This window comes from Pelecanus crispus, chromosome 4 (assembly GCF_030463565.1).
Source record: "Pelecanus crispus isolate bPelCri1 chromosome 4, bPelCri1.pri, whole genome shotgun sequence".
NCBI classification, from domain to species: Eukaryota; Metazoa; Chordata; class Aves; order Pelecaniformes; family Pelecanidae; genus Pelecanus; species Pelecanus crispus.
This window is the reverse complement of record NC_134646.1, coordinates 6,407,879-6,429,902: the sequence shown is the minus strand read 5'-3', so window position 1 is coordinate 6,429,902 and position 22,024 is coordinate 6,407,879. Positions and strand designations below refer to the sequence as shown.

Below are 22,024 nucleotides of genomic sequence, written 5' to 3'. Positions count from 1 at the left end.
CCTCATAAAATATTTTAGCTCATCTCACTGTCATGTCACATTGGTGGCCATTTGTTCTCTCATTTTTTTAGAGAAAGGTATGCATAAATTTCTCAAAACACGTGCAAAAGGATGTTTTTCTTGAAATAAATTATGCTCTTTAAAGAATTCCTCCTTCCATACAGAAATAGGTATCTTAGTTAGAAAGTCATCCTTTACCATTTTCTTAAGCTGTCCAAGACTTAGGAGGAAGAATTTGAATATTTTGCATGCCTATTTTCAGTAACCATTCTGACAACAGGGCAGCTAACTCGCATGAGGATCTAACTGTAGAAAAAAAATGCATAAACACTCTAATTTTCAAGAGGAAATTAAGGAATTATTCATATTTTTGCTTCAAATACTTCTAATGCTAATAATATGCTTTTCACAATATATTTACCTCTTCAGTCATCATAATTCTTAGGTATTATGTAAGCTGTACTGTATTCCTTGCAACATAATTAATTGAAAAAGTCCATCATAGTTATACATCAGAAGTGACATGATTAGAAAACAATCACAAAATAACAATTGTCATCTAACACTGTAACCGTACAACAGGGTCCTATCCTATAAGTCCTTATGGTACTATCAAGGTATATTTACTATGCTACCAATCTTCTGGACCCTTTTGCTCCTCAGCATCTGATGACTCACTGACAGTCTAAGTCTCCACTGATAAATCCGTTCTAGTCTTCTTTAGAAGACCCGTTTTGAATTTAAAACTAAATTGCAGTATACTGGCTTAGCAAGTCTAAACTACCTGAGAACTCCGTAGTTTTCCATTAATTTATTAATATGAAAACTTCAGATGTGACAGGAGCTAACATGAACTGGATTAACATTCATCTTTCAAATTATCAACCTTCAGGTTGGGGATTAAGTAGTAAAGAGGATTAAGTCATAAAGAGCTGGATTCAATGGATTTCACATTACCTGTTACCACTGTAACATGACATCATCAAGCACTATGGAGTTTTCAAGGCTCGGAAAGCTCATTCAAGTTCTGCTTTTTCTGATTCTGAAACAGGATTCCGGTCTTCACTTGAAACCTTTAAAAAGAATTGTTGATGAGTTGAATTTGTTTTGGTGCAACAGCAACCAAAGGTAAACATCAAAACTGGGCACCAAGTTAAGTATTTCCTTCATTCTGGAACAATGTTTTAAAATCTAACAAAAGAAACGCATCTAAAACTTGTCTAAACTCAAGTACATAACAGTAAAATGAGCTCGCTGTAGTTCAAGACTAAACTGAAAGGGTGCAGATAATATATGTGCGGGGTGCCATCTCCCGGCAGTTTAGAGGTAGAACCACCACAAATATCTTACTAAATTTTTTCCTACATATCCTTCAGAAAAATGTCAGGTCTTCGTGGGGAGAAAGGGGGAAGAGAGAGAGAGAAAGAGATAATTGAATGTTTTTCCACAGAAGTAGCTTTCCAAACTCCCAAAGCCCACAAAAAGTTATTTCACTGTACAAGGCAGCCAGTATCTGGATGTAGCTACTTTCAAGCTAAATGGTGTTCTTACATTGGCTTAAATGAGGAAACATCAAATCTCTTTCATTTTCTAGAATAAATAAGTAGTCACCTGAGTAAGTCTAATTTCAAAATACATTCAGTAGCACTAATAACATTTAAGATTAAAATTAATTTTAAAAATTTCTACACGGTGTTCAAAACCAAAAAGAGGCAGTCCCTTTGAGAAGTCTACTCATCATATTAGAAGTTATAGTGCACCTTATTAGCCCACACTGACTCATTTTAAAATCAATTTATTTTAATTAATACTTAAAAATCAGGACAATCTTTCCCAGTTGCACCACTCTTTCATTGCTGTTGGTGAAAGAATATAATATTGCTATTTGTAATAATATCTCATGGTTTGTGTTTTAAAACATAGCATGAGCCAACTTGCAAAGAAAGGTTATAGTATTTTGACAGCTCACACAAGGTACCTGTACTTATCCTGCAAACTTTAATGCTACAGAGACTGTTGAAAACAAACTTGACCAACAACAACAACAAAAAAGAAAACAAAATGAGCTTGCTAATAAAATGCCTGTCAAAAAGTGCAGTAGTTTACATTAATTCTAGAGTTAATTGCAGATAATAATAAATCACCAAAGGAATCCTGGCTAAGAGCCGTCAAGACACAATGGAAGGCAGTAAAGAAGCTCACACACAACAAAGTGATTTAAAGATTCAGAAAATTTAAAAATAGCTTCTACTTACAGGAAGAGTGATAGTACCTGGCTGTGCTGGTGGCCTACCCTATGTCCAGGAAAAGCCGTTCCTGGGAACCACCCAAATGCCACACCCTCCTACAGGACAGAAACTAAACAGCTGATAAAGAAAAGTAACTGTTTCACCAAAAATCATGGAAGCTCAGCCAACTGAGAACCACCTCACCCAGCATGTGACCTACAAATACCACAACCTGGGCTGAGGGAGGGAGCAAAAAGTCTAACCTGCAACCAAGAATGAGCTCAACATCTGCCATGAATTTTGAGCACTGGCAACTACAGGGATGGGCAGCATTCTAAAACCCTAAGGAGAATCAAAGCGATGCACAGAAAATAGGAGGGAAGAAGGCAAAAGGGCCAGCTACTTCTACAAGTTCATAAGAACAAAATCTCCTCCTAACATGTGGGAAGAAATGACTCAAAAGAGCTTGAGATCTACCAGAAAAGGCAAAGCACTGAGGCTCTGTTGGCCAGGGTAAGACTTCCTTTCTCCGCACAGGAAAAACTGGTTTTACTGAGGCTTAATATGACAATTTGTTAATGTGATATGAGGGCTTTTGTAGCAAACGGAATTTTCATTTTATAGACTGTTTCACTATGCTGGAAGGAGAGACCTGTCCACATCATCCTGAGGGTATAAAAAAAAAAAAAAAAAACTGGGAATGAGCTCTACAAGTGGATTATGTCTTCTAGTCTGCTGAATGACTATGGGAATGTGACCTGGGTTGCCTTAAGAAAAGTGAAGGCATACCAGTGATTTGGACTGTCCTAGGTTCATTGACAATTGCAATGGGGAAGCAATCATTAGATCTTGCAGAAAAGCCAAGCTAAATAGGCGACACTTCCTTCCACAGAAAGAGAATCAAAAAAATTCTGTCATAACATCGAGCTGTAATTGAGAAACAGAGCAATGACTAAAGAATCGTAAGAGACCCAAATTAAATACAACTGGGGTTTCACATTCCTTATGAAAATTAAGGTTTTAGCATGAGATAATTAAAGCAAGGATAGCCAGCTCATGGTGTGCCAGAACATATAACTCAGCCTGTCATCTTTGTTCCTGAGAGTCCCTCAGAGTTGGTCAGGAAGCAGGCTGTCAGCCACACAAATCATTCCCTAACCCACGGCAGTCTCCCTGCTGTTCTCCCTTGCAAGAGCCCCGCAGCCTGCCTCCTGTCGTGTAGCTGGACATGCCCGAAACACAGGCTATAGGCATCATCATCGCATGGAGCGTGCCCGTTCAGTAACGTGACAAAAGGACTTACGTACTTATGTCCCCATCACACTTGACTAGGCTATGGTCAAGCGGTGACTGCAGATGAATTACGTGACAGATAAGCACGCATTCCCTGGGTGCCTCGGTTGGGGGATGTTGGATTGACCTGGCAGAGAAGCTGAGTGATGCCGACCTAAACGAAGTGAAGAAAATGAAGGCAAGTGTTGTGGAGTTTAGGACTTGTAACAGAGAAACAAAGATGAGATAGTCAGAGAATGCGAAGGGAAAAGGGGCAAATGCACATTGTCAAATAACTAAACCTTCATGCAAGTCAATTATTGGTGGGGGAAGGAGAGGAATATCTCGACAACATGAGAAGAAAGAGAGGTGAACATGAAGAACATTCTAGTTCCAGAAATACAAAGATGAAGAAAAAGAAAGACACTACTTCATGGACCTAAAAGACTGAACTTTTCAGAACTAAAGAACTGGCCACGGAAAAATAATGTGTTAAAAGACAAAGGGAAATATTAGGAGCTTTGTACCACAAAAGAAATTTGGAAGCATTGAAAATACACAGCTCTTACCATTAGATAACATTACAACATATATAAGAAATGTAAAGAAAAGTAGTGACACATTGCAAGAGGGAAATGTATTTCCTTAAAGAGAGAGAAAAATTAAAATGCCAAAATGCAAAGGGTTTTTTTGGGGGAGAGAGGGGGACAGGGGAGCACATCAGGGCAGAAACCAGTGTTAACTGCAATAGAGAACTGGGGACAGAGAAGTGATCCAAAACTCTGAAATACCGTGTGCCAGGTTCACTGAAGGAAGCTTAGAGTTTTAACAGAGGTACTGGGGACCACCACCACCTCTCATTACCTCCCAGATGAATCTTGGAGGAACAAAGAAGAGGCAGTTAAGTCTGTTGTTGATACACAGATCTGCCCAGTCATGTCAACAACAGATCTTCAAGCCATCTACACTGAAATCAAGTGAAACGAAATTTGGGAAGCCAAGAAGCATTTGGATGTTTTTCTTCCATTTGGTTTTAACAGTAAAACAGCTGGAGAAGAAATGTGTAAATATTAATCATAAGCTCTACTATTCTTGCCTGGCCTCATGCAACAGGGCTTTCAAGCTCTTACATTTATCACAAAAATGAGCTGCTCTCCAAAAACCTCAGAGGAAGCAAAATGGATGAAAAGCCAAGTGGGAAAAAAAAAGGGGGGGTTGAGGCCATTTTGGGATAGATGAATAAGAACATGATAGTACATAAGGTTTGAAGGAACACAGCTGATATGCACAGCTATCTAGCTTCTAAAAGCCGGGCTTCGTATGAAAAATGCTTCCATTACCCTAAGCTTTGAAATACATCACTCTTAGTCAGAAAATATTTTATTCAGAAGACTCGTGTACAACACAATCACTACTGATCAAGACCCAGAATAAAGTTCTGTAGGTTAATAACTGAATTATTGTCTGAATAAAGGGTCTGCCTTTCAGAGCCTCAGCACATGATTTCAGGACGACACTATTTGTTTTAATCACAGCAGAGTGAACCCTGAAGCAAACTGTACTTCCTCTTAGAGCAAAAACTGGAACCAACATAAAGTCTTAGCTTTTGAGAAAATGTATTTTACTATGACAAAATAAGCAATTATGCCATTGATTCACTCTTTTAGCAGCTGGCCTACTGCACTGTGTAATGACCATACGGTTTTCATCCTAGGTTTAAAATACTTCTCTTTTGAACGTTGCTTCCTTTTAAGGCTGTTCTGATCGGTTTCTTTGACGGCCAGTATGGGCATCTAATACAGGTATGTCTTAGATGGTAACGTCTATTTGTTCCAGACACTTCCAAGAAATCATATTCAGGGAAGGATTTCATTTGCAGCTCTTCCATGCCTTTGGAACAAAATGGAACAAATCCATTCACTTTGCACTTACTTGCCTGTTGATTGATTTTATCCCCTGACTAGCTGGCCACCTAGGTACCACCCCAGTAGACTACAGCTTCCCCTCTTCATGATACTAGTGAAGTATTTCAACACTTAACATTTACTTGCTGTTTCACTGGGTCTCTCTTACCTGTTAACCTCTGCCAGAGTTTCCTCCGTTTGACAGCCACCGCTAGTTGCAGTGTCTTCCTTGGCATCCCTGTAGTAACAGGATTGAGTGGTTTGAGCAACGAGCAAGTGCCCTTCGCTGTGGCAGCCTGACAGCAGGTGTGGGCACGGCCAGAGCCGCGAGATCCTGGGTTCCCTGTCCTTCCAAATGCCTCTTAAGCCTTTTGTGTGTGTGTTACCCGCTATCCTACGGATTTAAGGAGAAAGTGTGTGTTTCATCCCGCTTTCCCAGGTTCTCCCTGCCTGCCTTTTGACAGTGCTTGCAGAATAGATCGGGTTTATTTTAGATAGCTATTGCGTGATTTACGTAGCGAACGCTACTAAGAATCACCCATCAAGGAGGTGCTTGCTTCATTTCATTCGTACCTGCAAAGTATCATTTCCAAGTTCAAAAGCGCCTTCGCACGGACGAACGCATCTAAACAACCTCTCAAAGCGCACTTCCAAACGGCGGGGACTCACTCCCCGCCCCCGCAGCCTGCGCTTCCCTCAGCCCCGCCGCAGGCCACGGCTCGGCCCGCCCCGCTGGCGGGACGTTTCAGGCGGAAAGCCCGCTTCTCCCTAACGGGCGGCTGCCGCCCCTGCACCCCGCAGCCCCCGTTCCGCCGATGACAGCGCGGCGGCCCCCAGCAGAAGGCACCTTAGGGCCGGCGGGGCGCCGCTGGCCGCCGCCCCCCCCGCCCCGCCGACTCCCTCAGGGCCGCCCGCATGCGCGCCAAGGCCCGGCCGCGCCCCAACGGTCCGCGCACGCGGCGAGGGCGGGAAGGCGGGGGCCTCGCGAGCGCGCGTGCGCGGCGGCGGGCGGAGGGGCGGTGCCGAGGGGCGGGGCCGGGCGGGGCGGGGCTCGCATTTGAACCGGGCGGCGGGGAAAGCGGCGGCCGCGCAGCCCCCATGGCCCAGCAGCTCAGCCGGGATCAGCAGGGCATCACCCTGCGGGGCAGCGCCGAGATCGTCGCCGAGTTTTTCTGTAAGGGGGAGCGGAGCGGAGCGGAGCGGGGCGGGCGGGAGGACGGCCCCCGGGGAGCGGAGCTGGGCGGGCGGGAGGGCGGACGGGCAGCTGGTAGGCCCTGCTGCGGGGCGACATGGCCGCCGGGCCGCCTCACGCACACGGCCCCCGCTCTCCCTCCCGCGCGTTGCAGCCTATGGAATCAACAGCATCCTCTACCAGCGGGGAATCTACCCCCCCGAGACCTTCACCCGCGTCCAGAAGTACGGCCTCACCCTGCTCGTCACCACCGACCCCGAGCTGAAGAACTACCTCAACAACGTGGTGGAGCAGATGAAAGGTGGCGGGGCGCGGGGGGCGGGAGGGGCCGGGCCGGGGCGCTGAGGCGGCTTCGCCAAAGCGCCGAGCTGGTGCCGCCGGCGGGAGGCTGCTGCTTGCCTTTCCCGGCCCGCAAGCGACTGCTGTGGCTTCTTTCAGAGTGGCTGTACAAGTGCATCGTGCAGCGCCTCGTGGTGGTCATCTCTAGCATCGAAAACAACGAGGTTCTGGAGCGGTGGCAGTTCGACATAGAGTGCGACAAAACTGCGAAGGACGAGAGGTAACTGTTCCTCTGCAGCTGCTCTTCGCTATACCTTGTGCAGGCACAAGAGAAATGCCGTGCGCCTCAGCGCTGCTCCGGTCCCTCAGAGCAGCCGAGACAGCCTTTCCTCACTGTCAGCATGGAAGATGTTCCTTCAAACTTTACCAAACCTACTACCTTTCTTACTGCTATTCCTTCTGTTTGTCTGTAGACCAGTCATCATATGATTGAAGCATATGTAATCCTCAGGTGCTGATACTTGTGGGTTTTCCTTTTTTTTTTTCTTTTTTTAAAGCATCAGATCAAAAGTTGATTTTTAATCTTCAACGAAGTACGTAAAATCCCCTATCAGGTATGTGCCCTGAAGAACTACTGCTTTCCTGTTATGCCAAAATGTTTTCATCCGTTCCAGAATGAGAATAAATGTAATGTTCCTTACAAATACTGTGAAGCTTCACAAACAATAAAAGGAAACCAACTACCACTTAACTTTTCTAAGCCTATCTACCTAGGGCTTAAAAGAGCGTCACTACTACTAAAAAAATCCTACAGCAAACAGACCAACAGAGGTTAATAGAGAGAACTGTATTTAAAGAAAACTGTCAATATAGGAGCAGCTTGCTTTCTTAACAGAGTTTTCCTATTTTTCCAGTGCACCACGAGAAAAATCTCAGAAAGCTATTCAGGATGAAATTCGATCTGTTATCAGACAAATAACTGCCACAGTAACTTTTCTGCCACTGTTGGAAACTGCCTGTGAGTATTCCTAACTTCACTAAGAAATCAAATGCTTCTTTTCTACTTCAGAAAATAGCGGAAAGTATTTTCTAAGGCTTTTTAATCATTTCTGAGCCAGCATTTTGTTAGACCGAGATGAGGGCAGAACTCAGGGTGGCTTAACTAACTTAATGAAACTAGTACATGTACTCTGAGGAATGTAAGTTTTCATAAATTATTTTGTGACTAGCTGTGGACAGGCTTGTATAAATAACCACTGAGTTCATATGAAGTGTTACATAGAGCTCAGCTCCATGGTATTTTAACATGTTTTTAAAAAAAATCTGTCACACTTGCTTGAGAAAACTAAAAAGGCTACACATGAAGATAACTGTGTTTTCATGTTTAAGTACTTTTTTCCACATAACTAGTATCAGTGTAACTTCTGAGAACCTTGGTATGTCTCAAGTTCTACAAGACTCACTTTAACTTCAAACATGCCATCTTATGCATGCATTACTGTTCATTTGTTTCCACTTGCTTGCAGGTGCCTTTGACTTGCTGATATACACAGATAAAGATTTGGCAGTGCCAGAAAAGTGGGAAGAGTCAGGACCACAATTCATAGCCAATTCGGAAGAGGTTCGTCTTCGTTCCTTCACTACTACGATCCACAAAGTAAACAGTATGGTGGCTTACAAAAAGGATTCCTTCCCCTAATATACGGGGGGGCTGTATATATCTTGTCGCCTTGTATAGTTTCTGTTCATAGTGCAGCTAAGTCATGAACACATCATTACTGTTGTTCTTGCTGAAGGATGATACAGAAAAAAGGCAACGTGTTTGTGATGATGTGGTGTCACACTAGACTAAGCTGGCACTGTTTTTAAAGAGGTCTAAATAAGGTATTCATGATAGTTAAATTCTTACTTAACTGTATGAGCTAAACCAATGGTGTTGTTTAACTACCACATTCACTAGAAAAACTGCCTAAATCTAGGATTGTTAGAATTGTGTTCAGATCCTGTCATTTAGTATTTTAATATTATTATAAACTGCATTCTACTAGCAGGCTTAAGTTCTCTCTGGCACTAGAAAAATCTCACTGCTGACATGCCAGTTCTTCATATTAAAAGCCTGGGCTGTTTTATTACTGAAATAATCTTAAAATGAATCAACCAAACAATTCTGAAGTTACTTGTACCTCTTTACAATGTAAGCACCTGTTTTTCAGGAAAATCTTAAATATATGATGCCTTGTATATTAATGACTGCTGGACTCTAGTTTCGGGGATGGTGGTGTTCTAAGTTGATGTATGTCTCTAATGTCTGTCAAGCATTTTCTATGTTTGTATTCTTGTTTTACAGAATAAAGCTTGAAATTGTACAGTGTTCTCTAATTTGGAGTCTGTAGATGGTTTTATGAATGCTACATCTTAATTTATTACTGTCATGGAACTAGTACCCTAAAGGCATCCCACTTACATTGTTAATTTGTTTCCTCCGAGTCTCAAAACAAGTGTGGAGTCAATATGAAATCCATTCATGGATTAAAAGTCTTCAAGTAACAGTATAAACAGTTGCAGTGACAATTAAGCACACTGCCTTCTATATTCATTAAATAGCAAAGGACTCTTCCTGTATTCTTCACACATTTTTTTGTACCAGAAGAAGTTAGGGATTTAAATCCCTAAGCGTTAATGGAACTTTCAGGCTCTTCCTGGTTTTGTTCATTTCCTTCATCAAATTCACTTCAGCCAGAGTGTTTAACTTTTCCCACTCTTTTAGAGTTATATATAGCTCCTCCTGTTATAACAGTATAATTTGAAAAGTTTATTTAGAAAACATTGATTACATGTGTTCTACCACAGCACTACAAGTTTTCTGGGCTTTCCTACCAGGAAATGCTTCTCTCCAGCAGTCCCAATCCAGCAGAATTGAAAAGGCAGCCTTTTGTAAATCAGTAGCACAAAATCATAGCTTTTTAAAATAAATACAACCTAGGTACCTAAAAAAAAAAAACCATGTTACATTATTCACTACTAGGGCTTGCACTGCAGTAACAGAGGAATACCTAGTGTTTCCTTCTGCCTGCAAGCAATATTCTTTAACAGGTGACTGCACTGCCCCTTTAGATGTAGCAGGAGGTGCACTTCAAGGAGCACAGCTTCAAGCACTTCCCCCGGGGAGGACTGGATCAAAGCAGTGAGTGCAAGTCAACTGTAACAGAAGTTTATATCAGGAATGGACAACCACTGCTTTATACCAAAGATGAGATCAGGAGGTGACTGACACAGAGCCAGCAGCAACAGGTATAAAAAAAACCTCGTTTTATGGAGATGCAGAATTCACAATCCAAGAAGTTCAAGTCACTTCTTTCTTGTATCAACTACAATTTGTCGTCTTCTTTGGGCTGGTCCTTTTTAAAGTCCATCTCCATCATCATCTGTATATTTTTTCTTTTTTTTTATAGAGGCACCAACAGTCAAGAGATACAGTCTATCATTGCATAGAGATAATGTCCATGAAAAGGAACAGGTTATAAATCCTGAAATTTTCACAAAGACCCTGCAGAACAGGAAAGAAAGAAAAAAAAGAAACAGTCGGTCACATTATCGCAATGTCCCCGAAGTCAAGCCTTTACGGAAAAGCGTCCAGCAGGATCTGCTGGTATCTAGTGGGACCCACGCTCTTCAGTAGCTTCCCCTACCTTGACGGTTGCTTCTGTAGAGTGAAGAATCAAAACCAAAGGAGCCCCCCTCATCTCCGATGGCAGTACAGTTATTCTTAGGAAACCGCATAAAGGGTAAGATTCAGAAGTTACACGGCAGGCACTCCTCACCTGACTAGTTCAGCTGACGTATAAGCTGGTTGATTGCTTCACCTCTGCAGCCAGGCTTACCCATTTCCTTGAGGAAACCCACTTTGTTACGTGAAGCATGGCGAGCCACTGACAGATGGAATGGGCACAGAAAGTTTGTGACTTTTTTGAAATGCTTTCCGGCTGAGTAGATTTCATGAATAAGGTCTTCCAAGCAAATAATACCACAGCTCCCTGCAGGGGAAGAAAAAAAAAAATTAAAAAAACCCCCAACAAAAAGCCCCCCACAAACAACATATACACAAGATGCCCAAGTGTATTATCTTCCCTCACACTACTCTCCAGAACTGCCAGTCCTCCATACACAAGCCTTGCAAGGTTTTTCTCCCTCCCCTCCCTCTTAGGTCAGATTGCAAACTCTCAACATCCACCTCTTTCCTTGATTCACTTCATTTTCTCATCCTCTTCCTCACCTAAATGTTCCTCTATCAGCTTATTGTCTGTCAGAGGCATCCTCTTTTTCTGAATCTTGGCTTGGCCCCGTTTCAGGATGAGCTCTCGTACAGATTTCAGATTAGGGTGTCTGTGCAAAAACAAAAATCAGATTCTGTTACAGAGAAACATGATACAGTGGGAAATCCCACCCTACTTCTTTGTATAGAGGTGGAAAAGTAACCAAGTTACATTTAGAACAATGAGAAAAGGGAAAATGACAAGTTTTAGATATAAAGTTGACAAAGTTTTGACCATTACTGGAAAAGCCAGCTATGGATTTGTGATACCCGATAGAGAATCAGAAAGCTATGATATTTACATACAAACTACTATCAAGTCACAGGACTGGTACTTACCCCCATGCCACGTAAGGCTCCACAATCTGCAGCATCTTCAGCGATAAAGGAGTCAGTTTAACAAATGTTCCAGTGAAACTTTTTCTCAGCCGCAGCAACTCAATCACTCTTTTTACCCTCCTACTCACTCCCTTAATACTGAGTCAGAAAAAAACCAGTATTAGTAATGATATTCCTCTAATACAGCAACAAAAGGTCTCGGGTTACCTTCAAGGAGACATATTTGGGTTGATCACCCTTCCTTTACCTAGAAAGGTTATGACAGCTACAAATAGCAGTAGTAAAGGTAAGGAGTAACAAAAGCTTCTTACTCTACAATCCGCACAACAAAGGCTAGTTTGTGCTCCTGAGGTACAGCCGTCTGCTCAGGTGTCTGCTCAGGTCTCTGCTCCATGCGCCTCAGCCGGGTGTCATCCCGGTGTTTACGCCATGAATCTCGAACGAAAGCCTCAAGGCGTTTAAACTGGATTTGCTTCCCCTTCTGGTGCTAAAGACAAAAGGATAAGAAATTATCACCCTTCCCAACAGTCTTAGAGGTTTGCATCTCAAAGGCCAAATGAAGTTCAGTTTTGGGGGCAGTAAGAAAATAAATGTCATGATCTAAGCCCAAGGGAGACAGAACTGAGGGAGAAAATATGAATTTACAAGCAGCTAGCTCTAATTTATGAACAGTGAACAAAGAGTTTTTCCCCAGGAAAAAAAAAAAAAGTAGGAAAAACAGAGCAAGACCCACGATACTTCTAGGCATAGGAGAAATCACCATCCAACAGAAAATAACTACATTTAAATTCCTTTTCTAAAAAGGCACACACGCAAAGAAAATCCAAGCATTCAAGTAACTATTAAGTATTACTCATTTGAACACAGAATATCCAGGTCACTTTTGGGGGAAAAAAAAAATCTTTTCGGAATTATGGGAAAATTTAAAGCTTTTTTTTAATTAAAAAGATGTTTAAATGAACAAGTCCATCCACTTACATCATAGTGCTTTCTTACATGAATAGGAGCTGAACATGCATGGCAGTTACCCAGTAATAAATACATCAGGTACACTACTGGCTAAATTATTAGGCCATTTTAAAATTAAACTATCTAATGTTATATGTCTTCTGTCCTATTTCACCTTGTAAATCACCCACAGAATTGGTCTGAATTTTCAAAGCAGGCAGACCTAATCAAAATCTCATCACTAAGGTCATTTTTCTGTAAGAATCTTAAGAGGTAGCTATTTAACATTATTGCTTACGTTTCCACTTCCATCTTAGAAATACAGCAAGCCACTGATATATTTAAAAAAATAAACACAGTATCTAACAAAAATGGCAAGGGTTTTGCACGTAATCCCACCAATTCCACAGAAACAGATTCACTGGGAAAACTCTAAGCCACTTCCAAGACAGGCACCGGCTATATTAGCTGCGATACAGCAGAACAGGTCTCAAATTCTGAAATAGTAAAGGTTTGCTGTGCTCTGCCAGTCTGGAAACCACACACTGTGTACAGGGAGTTTCTCCATTAAGCAACGCGTGCCACTCTATACGCAGAAAAAGGGTTCCCGTTGACCCGTCTATACTCTGACAGAGCTATCTAGCTAATGACAGCTAACTAAACGCACTCTCAGAAGAACACACTGTCTCCATGAAGGTTTACAATACAAAGATGAGCTAGTTTCAGACAGTGTAATCCCATGGAGGCCAACGACCCAGCAGCATTACATTTTACCATGTGTGACTATGCACACATGCACCTTGATAACCACTGATCTAAAGGCAACAACTCAAGAGTCTTCAATAAATTTGTGTTTCAGGATAACAACCGAAAAAGTTTTGTCCTCTTTAAAGGGCTCAGAGACACGTGCAGAAGACGCAAAGAAATGAAGCAAAGAAATGAACTCGAGCCTTCCCTGAGGGATAACCCAGAGGATCATCACTCCATCAACAGTCTCAGCAAGGAGCTGACTCCCTCCTTTGCCCGCCCGCAGAGCTCCGGCATCCCCCTTCGCAGAGGAAGCTGATCGCTCAGATCATCTGCACGACTGCACAAAATTACGATCCCCTCCTCCGAAACAGAAGCAGGGACAGCCGCGGCAGCACTGCAGACCCACCCCGGGCTTCACCCCCTCACAGCCAGGCTCTCCCAGCCGGCCGCCACCCGCAGACCGCCGGACAACGCCAACTCCTCCGCCCCGTCAGCTCCCGGCTGCACCCCCGGGCCGGGGACCGCCGCCCTGGGGACCCCGCCGCGGCCAGCCCCTACCTTCCGCTTGTTGAGGAGCGCCTGCTTGGCCTGGGTGGCCTTGATGGCCTGGTAGGCCTTCCTCTTCTTCAGCAAGTTCTCCGGCACCAGCGGGATCCGCCGCCTCGGCCTGCGGGGCGGGAGAAGCCGGTCACAGCCAGCAGCACCGTACCCCGACCCTCCCCGGGACTCCCCCGCCGCCGCCCCCGGCCCCGCGGCCGCGCAGTCCCCGCCGATGGCGGCCGATGCCGGCCCCGCCGCCCCGCCACACTCACTCCACCTCCGCCATCTTGTCGGCGCTGCCGCGCATGCGCCGGCGCGGCGCCGTGTCATGGCCGGCCTGCCTGGGGCCGCGGGGCTCCTCCTCCTCCTCCTGCTCCTCCCTCGCCAAGGAGCCCGAGGCGCACGGAGGCGTCTGCCCGGGGAGGGGAAGGACGCATCTCTGTCGTCCAGGCCGTGGCCTGCCTGCGGGAGGGGGTACGGACGAGATGGCGGTTCTGTGAAAGCCTGAAGAGGAGCGGTGCAGCCCGTAAAGCAAGCCCGCACCCCAGCAGGGAGTGCTTTGAAACCAGGTGTCTTCCCCGCCCCGCTTCAAAGCTCCCAAAGAATGCCGGAGGGGAAAAAATAAATAAAAAATAATAATAAAGCAAAGCTGGCGTCCCTAAGTCCCCTCAGCTCTTCCAGCCCGTGCGGCAGCCTCTGCCTGCGCCGTGGCGGCAGAGCGCAGGCACCCGAGGCGCGGAGCCCGGCGGCGGTGGGAGCTCCCCGCTCCCGGGATACGCCTCGCCGATCCCGGGCAGAAACACAGCCCGCTGCGGAGCGGAGAGCCAGCTCCGGGGTGGCCGGGACGGAGGTTGCCTCAGGCTCGGACCTGCTGCAGTTTTGCGGGAGAGCACGGCGGTATCCGCTTTTGACAACACTGCAGGGCTTAAGCGCCTTTCCCGTCCGCTGCTCCACCTCACTTAAAAGATACCAAGGCCAGCATCGCCCCTGTTGCGAGTACCGAGGGGTGGAAATAACGGGCTTGCAAGGCTGTGGCCCCTGGATCTAAATGCTGCCCCCGGCCATGTCCAGAAGACACCGCGGGGCTGCGATGCGTCCCTCTCCCCAACTCCTCTGGTGCGAAAGAGACGTCTCACCACGCCAGAGGCCTGCGACGGAGAAAAAGCCTTTCAAAAAAATAGCTTGTCGTTCAGCCCCTCGCCTGAATACCCTGGGAAGCTTCACCAGGAGGAACAGGCCATTTTCTCTCCCTCCTGGTGGCTTCCAAGTACGGTGGTCCTGCCCCAAACAGCAGCTCCTGCCTGAAGGACCGAGCAGACCCACGCGAGGGCTCGTGGGCCACGCAGCGCGCCTGAAGCGTAGGCGGGCAGCTGGTCACAGCCACTTTTGAGGAAAGGGTCTCAGACGTGGCCAGGGTCCTGTACAGCGGGAAGAGAAACAACCTCGCCTCAGCAGCTGGGGCGGTGGGAGGAGGCAGCACACCATGTCCAGCTGTGCTGGTGGTTATGGAGCAAAGGGCTGGGGAGTTGCCATGCAGAACTGTAGGGAAAGAGGTTGCAGAGGTGGGACAAGGCACAGAAACACAAGTTTTAGGTTCTCAGAGCTGGCCCTACTTTTTACACCTTCACATCACCTTTGCTGATGCTTCACATGAATGTTGTGCAAGAGAAAACAATTACAACAGGAACATTATTCCTTATACCTGCCACATCTATTAACACCTCTATCATTTTCCACTGCTATTTGAATTGGTGCCTTATGTGGGTTTTCACATCAAATCAATGTGACTTTGACTAAAAATTTATTTCTCAAGAGACTAGACACAGCAGCATCTTGACGAGACACTCAGAAGCCGTGCAAACACAGAAGCTGTTTTCCCTTTTGACATCCCCTACCACTCACTTGGGACATTAAAGAGTATATGTCCCTGGCTGCGTGTAATAAGTCTGAATGCTAATTAGGCTATACCAGTAGCCTAAATGTTGGCCAAAGTCATTTCACATTTGGGAAAGGTTTGGGAATCCCACTGTGGAGTCGTTGGTTGGTTATCTCTGGTGCTGACAGACAGTGGTGTTCCGTTTCCTTCACAGAACTCCTGTGAAGCGTAGCAGCGTGGCAAAACTCTTAGAGAGAGTCCAGTGTGGTCCCTTTGTAGCTCTGTCACAGCAGAAGGAACTTTCTCACTTGGGAAGGCACCAGGCACAGTGGGAGTCAGGGGGAGTGTGGCAGGGGGCCCTAGTTCCATCCCTGGTCCCACCTTAATTTCCCTCTCCCAGTTCCCACCCACTCTCCTGGTCTCTTCCCATCCCCTCTGCAGGGGCTGCCCTGCCACCACCACCAGCTCCCCGCAGTGCTGGGAGGGCTCTGGGTGTTCCCCCTCACCCCAGCCAGGGGAGCAGCAGGGTGGTGGGGTGCTGCAGCCAGTGTACCCCGACCAGCTCCATCACCCATGGCCCAGCGATGCCAGGGGCTCCTGCCAGAGACGGGGAGTGTGGGGTTGTGGTGGGAGGGCAGCACATGGGTAACCAGAAGGGATAATTCAGCTCACAAGGAGATCTGGAAATACATGTCATCTTCCTCTTCTGTGGGGTCCCACATTGAGCTTTATTGTACTGGAACTTGTTTGAGCCAGCTGTCACAGAGGAGCTGGTGTCTCCATCCCCAGGGACATTCACAACCAGCTTCAGCCTTGCAAGAAAGAACTGCTCCAGTTCTGTGCAGGTACAAACACCCTCCGTGCCCTCCATGCATCAAAAGAGAGCAACTGTGTCCTGCTAGACCCAGGTTATGGTGACATGTACATAAAACATGGAGCCAAAGCTTTGAAGGGGAAATAGCACGAACACAAGGAAAACTCATCCAGAGAAAACAGAGGTTGCCGATACAATATATCCAATACTCTTTGAGTATTTGCAGCACAGGTGTCCTGGGTAATACTCCCAACATATACTATAAAAAGCAGTGAAGAAAAGGAAGGAGGAAGGAACTAGAGTCATAACCTGAAAGCCTCAGAGATTTCATCGCTATGCCTATTGGATCACATAGTTGGGGTGGCTTGTGATAAAACCTGTGGCGAGAGCAACTCTTCTTAGAAAATACGAAAGGACTATTACCTTGGACCTGTAGGAGCTTTTGAAATGATAGAAACGCAGTCGGGATTTATGTCTAGTATAGCTGGATTTCAGGCTGGACCCAAGGACCCGGGCTAAGGAGATGGGAGCAAAGCAAGCCAGGGACAGCATCCAGAGCAGTGCGTGTCTCATCACCCCGGGGTAAGGAGCTCAGGGAGAGCAACCCTAAGGAGAGCAGCCCGATTCAGCTATTTACGCTGCACTGAACGTGCAAATGGCAAAAAGTATAGCTGGCAAACACCTGGAACCAAAACTACAGCAACGCTTTTGTGGTTTTTTCAAATTCCTATTTGAGAGAAGGGGAAATGGGGACAAGGGGGTTGGACAGCACTCTCACCCGTAGATGGTGCCATAGCCTCATGCTGAGGAGATGTTGCTGCGGCTGCTGAGGTTGTATCCATGTTCTGCTGCCTCCTCTTTGCCATGTAGGGTAGAAGAGGGATATATGCCTATGCACTGGGCTTGTTACTTTCATTGCGTCTCTAATCAATTTGATTTACACCAGCCATAGTTTCCTCTTCAACTTAACAGTTGAGAGCTTGAGCCTTTCACTAGAAAGCTCAGCGATGTCAAGGTTTAACTGCTCACCGCAATGAAGCTGCAAATCTTTACGATACTGTAAATCAGGGCACTTCTATTTTGACACCTAATACTTGAATATCTGCATTTAGAAACATGATCCTGCATCCCAGTACCTGCTCTGCAAAGAACACACCCCTGGGTGAGCAAACCCAGCTTCCTATCAACTATTCTCTGATGCAGCCTTTTGGATTATGAGACAGAAAGCAACGAGCTTATGAAATAAATCATACAAAACTTTCACTGAAGAAACTAGAAGCAAAGTCATAACTACATAAATTTCACTCTGACGTTAGGGTAAGCTGCTCCATGTAAAAATAGCTGAAATCTGGTAGCTCACACCAGAAAATGTGGCCCATTTAAGTCTACAAATAAGCGTGGTTTGTTTAACAGAAGGGAAATGCAAACAGGATCTTGGGTATTTCATTATTAATGGTAAGGAAACAACAAGTAAGTAAATATTTCAAGAGCTGTTGCTATGAAATGTCACACAACATAGCAGCATACATAGGCTGACTTGTTAAACTTTAACTAATAGTTATATTATATTAATGAATGACTATTCAAATGCCCTTGTTTGCAGGGTTACTCAAGAAAAATATTCTCACTTTCCTAGACAGCAAGCTGTTGTAAACTGACCTTCAGCACTCCAAACTCCTGTTCTCTCCTTTTTTCTTGACAAGGCCTTACATTTTCTGACATTTCCATGAACTGTTACAGACAAATCCAATGCCTGTGCACTTATGATAGTCACCACCCATCAGTGATGGATTAAATTATTTCTCCTAGTTTATAGGTCATTCAGAATGATAGATAAAATCCTTTTTTTAAAAAAAACACAAAGGATATTTGGTCATGCCCCTTTCAGTCATTGCCATTCAATGACTTCAAAAACCAGCTACTGGCTTCTCATTGGCATTTTTGATGAATCTGCATTGTGAGTGCATTTTCTCCATTCTTCGCCAATGCATCTCAGATGAGGCTCAGAATCCACCCAAGGAAATTATTTTTGACAACAAGGTTTTATGTAATTCAAAAAGGCTTGTTGGTTTGGGGAGGGTGAGAGCGGAAGGCAGGGCTCGCCTTTAAGGACCAAAATTGAATGTGTTGTATCAGAAATAAGTCATCAAAAAAGCAGGAAAACATGTATCTTTTCATCAGCAGAATAGAATATAGCCCTTTTTTCCCTGTATTGCATGGAGGCTTTTTGCACTTTCATTTCAAAATTAAAAAAAAAACAAAAAAACAGAATATATTTTTTAGCAAAGCATGTTACCTTTTGATACTAGCTGCAGCAGGTCTTTTATGCTGTTTTGAGGGGATGGTGTTTGAAAGGCTGAATAGAGAGATCAAAATCCAAATGCTGTAGATATCTTTCCAGAATGGGCAGGGTTTTTTTCTCCACCCTGGAAGGGAAGAATTTGGAAAAAAAAAAAAAAAAAAAGTATCTCTCAGAAACCTAGGTCCTGCTTTGTCTCAGCTGCTTGCCTTTATAAATAAAACTTGGAATATTTTACAGATGACAAAGTGACCCTGCCATCATCACACAGGTCCATATTGGAGTGCTGCTGCAGCACACTCACAAACCACCGCCACAGTTTCTGCCTACCTTGGCTTGAAACTCTTCACAGTACGTCTACAATACCATTAGGTCCTGCAGAGCCAGCCAAAAGCAAGTCCCTTCATTACGCTTGGGACTTTGCTAGAACATTAACGTAAATGAAAGCCAACAAAGACAGATCTCCTCCCTTTTGTTCCCCTGCAGGCCTTACGTGACTCATGCTCTCTAGCGTTGTGTCTTGCCACCTTTCATTTTATTGTGATACTTTAGACTGGTATTTTGTGTCATGTATTTTAATGTCTATTTTTATTACCTTATTCACAGATACAAATGCAAAGACATCAGAAAATACAAAAATAGCAAACTCATGCTGATGGGTGTGAATCTCACAAAAGGAGATGCTGTTGCTTTGTTTGATTGTTGCACGGGTGTAGTCCTCTTCCACAAAGCGACCACAGCTCTTGTTTGGATTAAACGTTTAAGGCTATTTTCTCACTGCAGTAGGAATAAATAGCATGGACTTTAGCCACAGCTTAAATCTTCATTTTCATTATGCCAAAGGCCTAGCTTTCTGAAAGTATCTGAATGTCCCTCTCTTTCCATCAACCGAGATGTTCGCTATTTGGTGTACAGACCATTGGTTTTGGATGTGGTTTTTTTGATGGTGAACTGTACACGGATGTGGAACGACTAAGTTGTATGCAAGTTCTAGTCATCTACATTGCCAGGCTATTTCTACAGTTGTGCAGTGATGGCAATCATGGACTCTAAGTTTCTAAAGATTTTAATCCTAGTTTATGTCCCCAAAATAATTTATTATGACACGCCTACTGCAATAGAAATTTCCAACCCTTTCTTTATACTTACTATGGTTCTGTTTAGATACTGCCAGTTATGGTTCTTGTGTTACAGCTTTTCTTAATATTTCTATAATGAGGGGATAGTTAATAGTAATATGATATATTGCACTACCATAGTTTCATAACTGGATCTAAGCCATATAACTCTATAAATATAAAGCAAGACAGAATGTCTGTGAAGCTGTCACAGTATTCAGGCTGGTATTTGATCTGCAGTTTCAATGTGCCACATATGCAGCTTGAAAAAGTAACAAAAATACGTTGCTAATTGAGCACACAGATGCATATAAAAATATATAAAACACGTATACGTAAATTTGTGTAAACACATGTAAACATAATAAAATGTAAATATCTAAATATAGTTAAGAGAAGACTATGTCCAGAAGTGACTCACTTTTGCATGCAAACTTTTAGGGCTCCTGTGATGCAATCTACAGTGCAAAGTAAGAGGAAGGATGATGCTGACCTGACTGCAGAATCAGCGCCTGCATTTCAGAGAGGACGGCTGGGTAAGGAAACAAAGGGTGGATAACAACATGGGGATGACAATTCCGAAAGCAAAGTCAGGGGGTGAGGTGGGATGTTAGAAGCATCTTGTCCATGAAACTTATTGCCTTATTTTATCGTCTCACTTTAGAGAAGAGTATAAAACCCCATTAAATTTCAAATCCCACAAAATCTCTATTGACACTGTGTGCAGTCTCAAAACAGCAAAAGAGCCACGCTTGGAGTCTCACTCTTGCCAGTGAACCGTGCCCCAATCTGAAACCTGTCTGTAATGAACTCCCTATAAAAAGAGCCAAAGAATTAAATTGTTTATTTTGCCAAGCCGTGATCTAATCTTGGGAACATTTTAATGGGGAAAATACCTTATTATCTTAAATTATGTCAATTTTCAGATCTTTTAAGGAAAAAGTTTATATGATTTGGAAAGAGGCCCAGGAACTACTCTATACACACACTCAAACCAATGTTTAACAGAGAAAAAAAGCTCGGTGGTCCAAGACTTACTTTCTTGAAAATAACAATCATGTGGAGATAGACTAATATTTAATAAAAATATTTTTGTGAAAAGCTGTGGATAGATGCATATTTTTATTCTTTTAAAAATAAGGTTCGTTAACATTGGCATTTTTTTCAGAACTCCTGCCTCAAAAGGAATAATTTGGGTATAACACAGAGACATGGATGAGACTAACATAGGTGTGTACCCTCAGCTAATGGCCACCTAATATGTCAAATTGAAAGGGCTAAAAAGTTAAGTTTTTTGGCTTTGTGTCTTCCTGGAAAAAATGAGCAGGGAAAACCAATTCAGTTAAAAAAGAAATGTTTAATATCTTAGATTTCTGCTCTTGTCTTTTCACTGAAGAGATTTGCTTTATTTAGACCTTACAAGTAACCCCTCAAAAATCTACTTTGTGACCTTGCAAGTCGTTGAAAAACAACTAACTGCGTCACCATACCGAGCTGCAGGTGCCATATAAAACAATGCTAGCGACTGAGTCCATCCCAGCTGCAGGATTTACATCTCCTGGATACAGCCCACATGTCACAGTGTTTGCTGCATCTACATCCATGGTGAGTCCAGCCTGCTGGGCATAACCAAGGTACAGTCACAAGACTTTTCAGGATTTGACCGTAGATACGGCCTCCTAACTCATAAGCACCGATCTGATCCAAAAAGTGTCTATATATTTAAAATTAGTTTAAAAAAAACTGATTTCACTGAATTCAAAGGAAATAGGATCAGCCAGAACCCCGTATCATTTAAAACACTACTTTCTAAACATTGTGCAATATGCATCTTATAAATAGATTCAAGTAAGTACGTAAATAAAATAACTCTCCATTGACTACAACAGGGTGGTAATTAATAACACACCCATTGCAGCGAGATCATGTTGCTTGCCTCCCTCATTGTGGTATAACTGACAACCCCATCTTGCAAGCACCTATTTCTGTGAGAAATCCCCCTGGTTTCCATGGCCCCACAGACAACTCTGAACCTCTCCCGTTCTGGGATATTTGCCGTGCTGAGCCAAAACTGACTCTGTGGGAGATGGGAACATTGCATCTCTCAAGAGGCACACAGTCCTACTTGGTAGGACTGAACATGAAATTATTGC

General features: G+C 44.1%; 2 protein-coding genes across 2 annotated transcripts; one reads left to right on the top strand and one right to left on the bottom strand.

Moving 5' to 3' along the window:
* Window positions 1–6,502: 6,502 nt before the first annotated feature.
* On the top strand, window positions 6,503–9,254 carry MAD2L1 (mitotic arrest deficient 2 like 1). The gene is made up of 5 exons (XM_075709512.1): window positions 6,503–6,578; window positions 6,751–6,897; window positions 7,035–7,155; window positions 7,790–7,893; window positions 8,402–9,254. The coding sequence occupies exons 1-5, from the start codon at window positions 6,503–6,505 to the stop codon at window positions 8,572–8,574; spliced, it is 621 nt and encodes a 206-aa protein (XP_075565627.1). The 3' UTR covers window positions 8,575–9,254.
* A 418-nt stretch (window positions 9,255–9,672) lies between these two features.
* On the bottom strand, window positions 9,673–14,059 carry RPL7L1 (ribosomal protein L7 like 1). Its single transcript, XM_075709214.1, has 7 exons — window positions 14,037–14,059; window positions 13,783–13,891; window positions 11,838–12,013; window positions 11,527–11,664; window positions 11,149–11,258; window positions 10,697–10,909; window positions 9,673–10,422 (listed from the first exon to the last, which is right to left on the bottom strand). Exons 1-6 carry the CDS (start codon window positions 14,048–14,050, stop codon window positions 10,701–10,703), a joined length of 756 nt encoding a protein of 251 aa, XP_075565329.1. The 5' UTR covers window positions 14,051–14,059; the 3' UTR covers window positions 9,673–10,422; window positions 10,697–10,700.
* Between the last annotated feature and the right edge of the window lie 7,965 nt (window positions 14,060–22,024).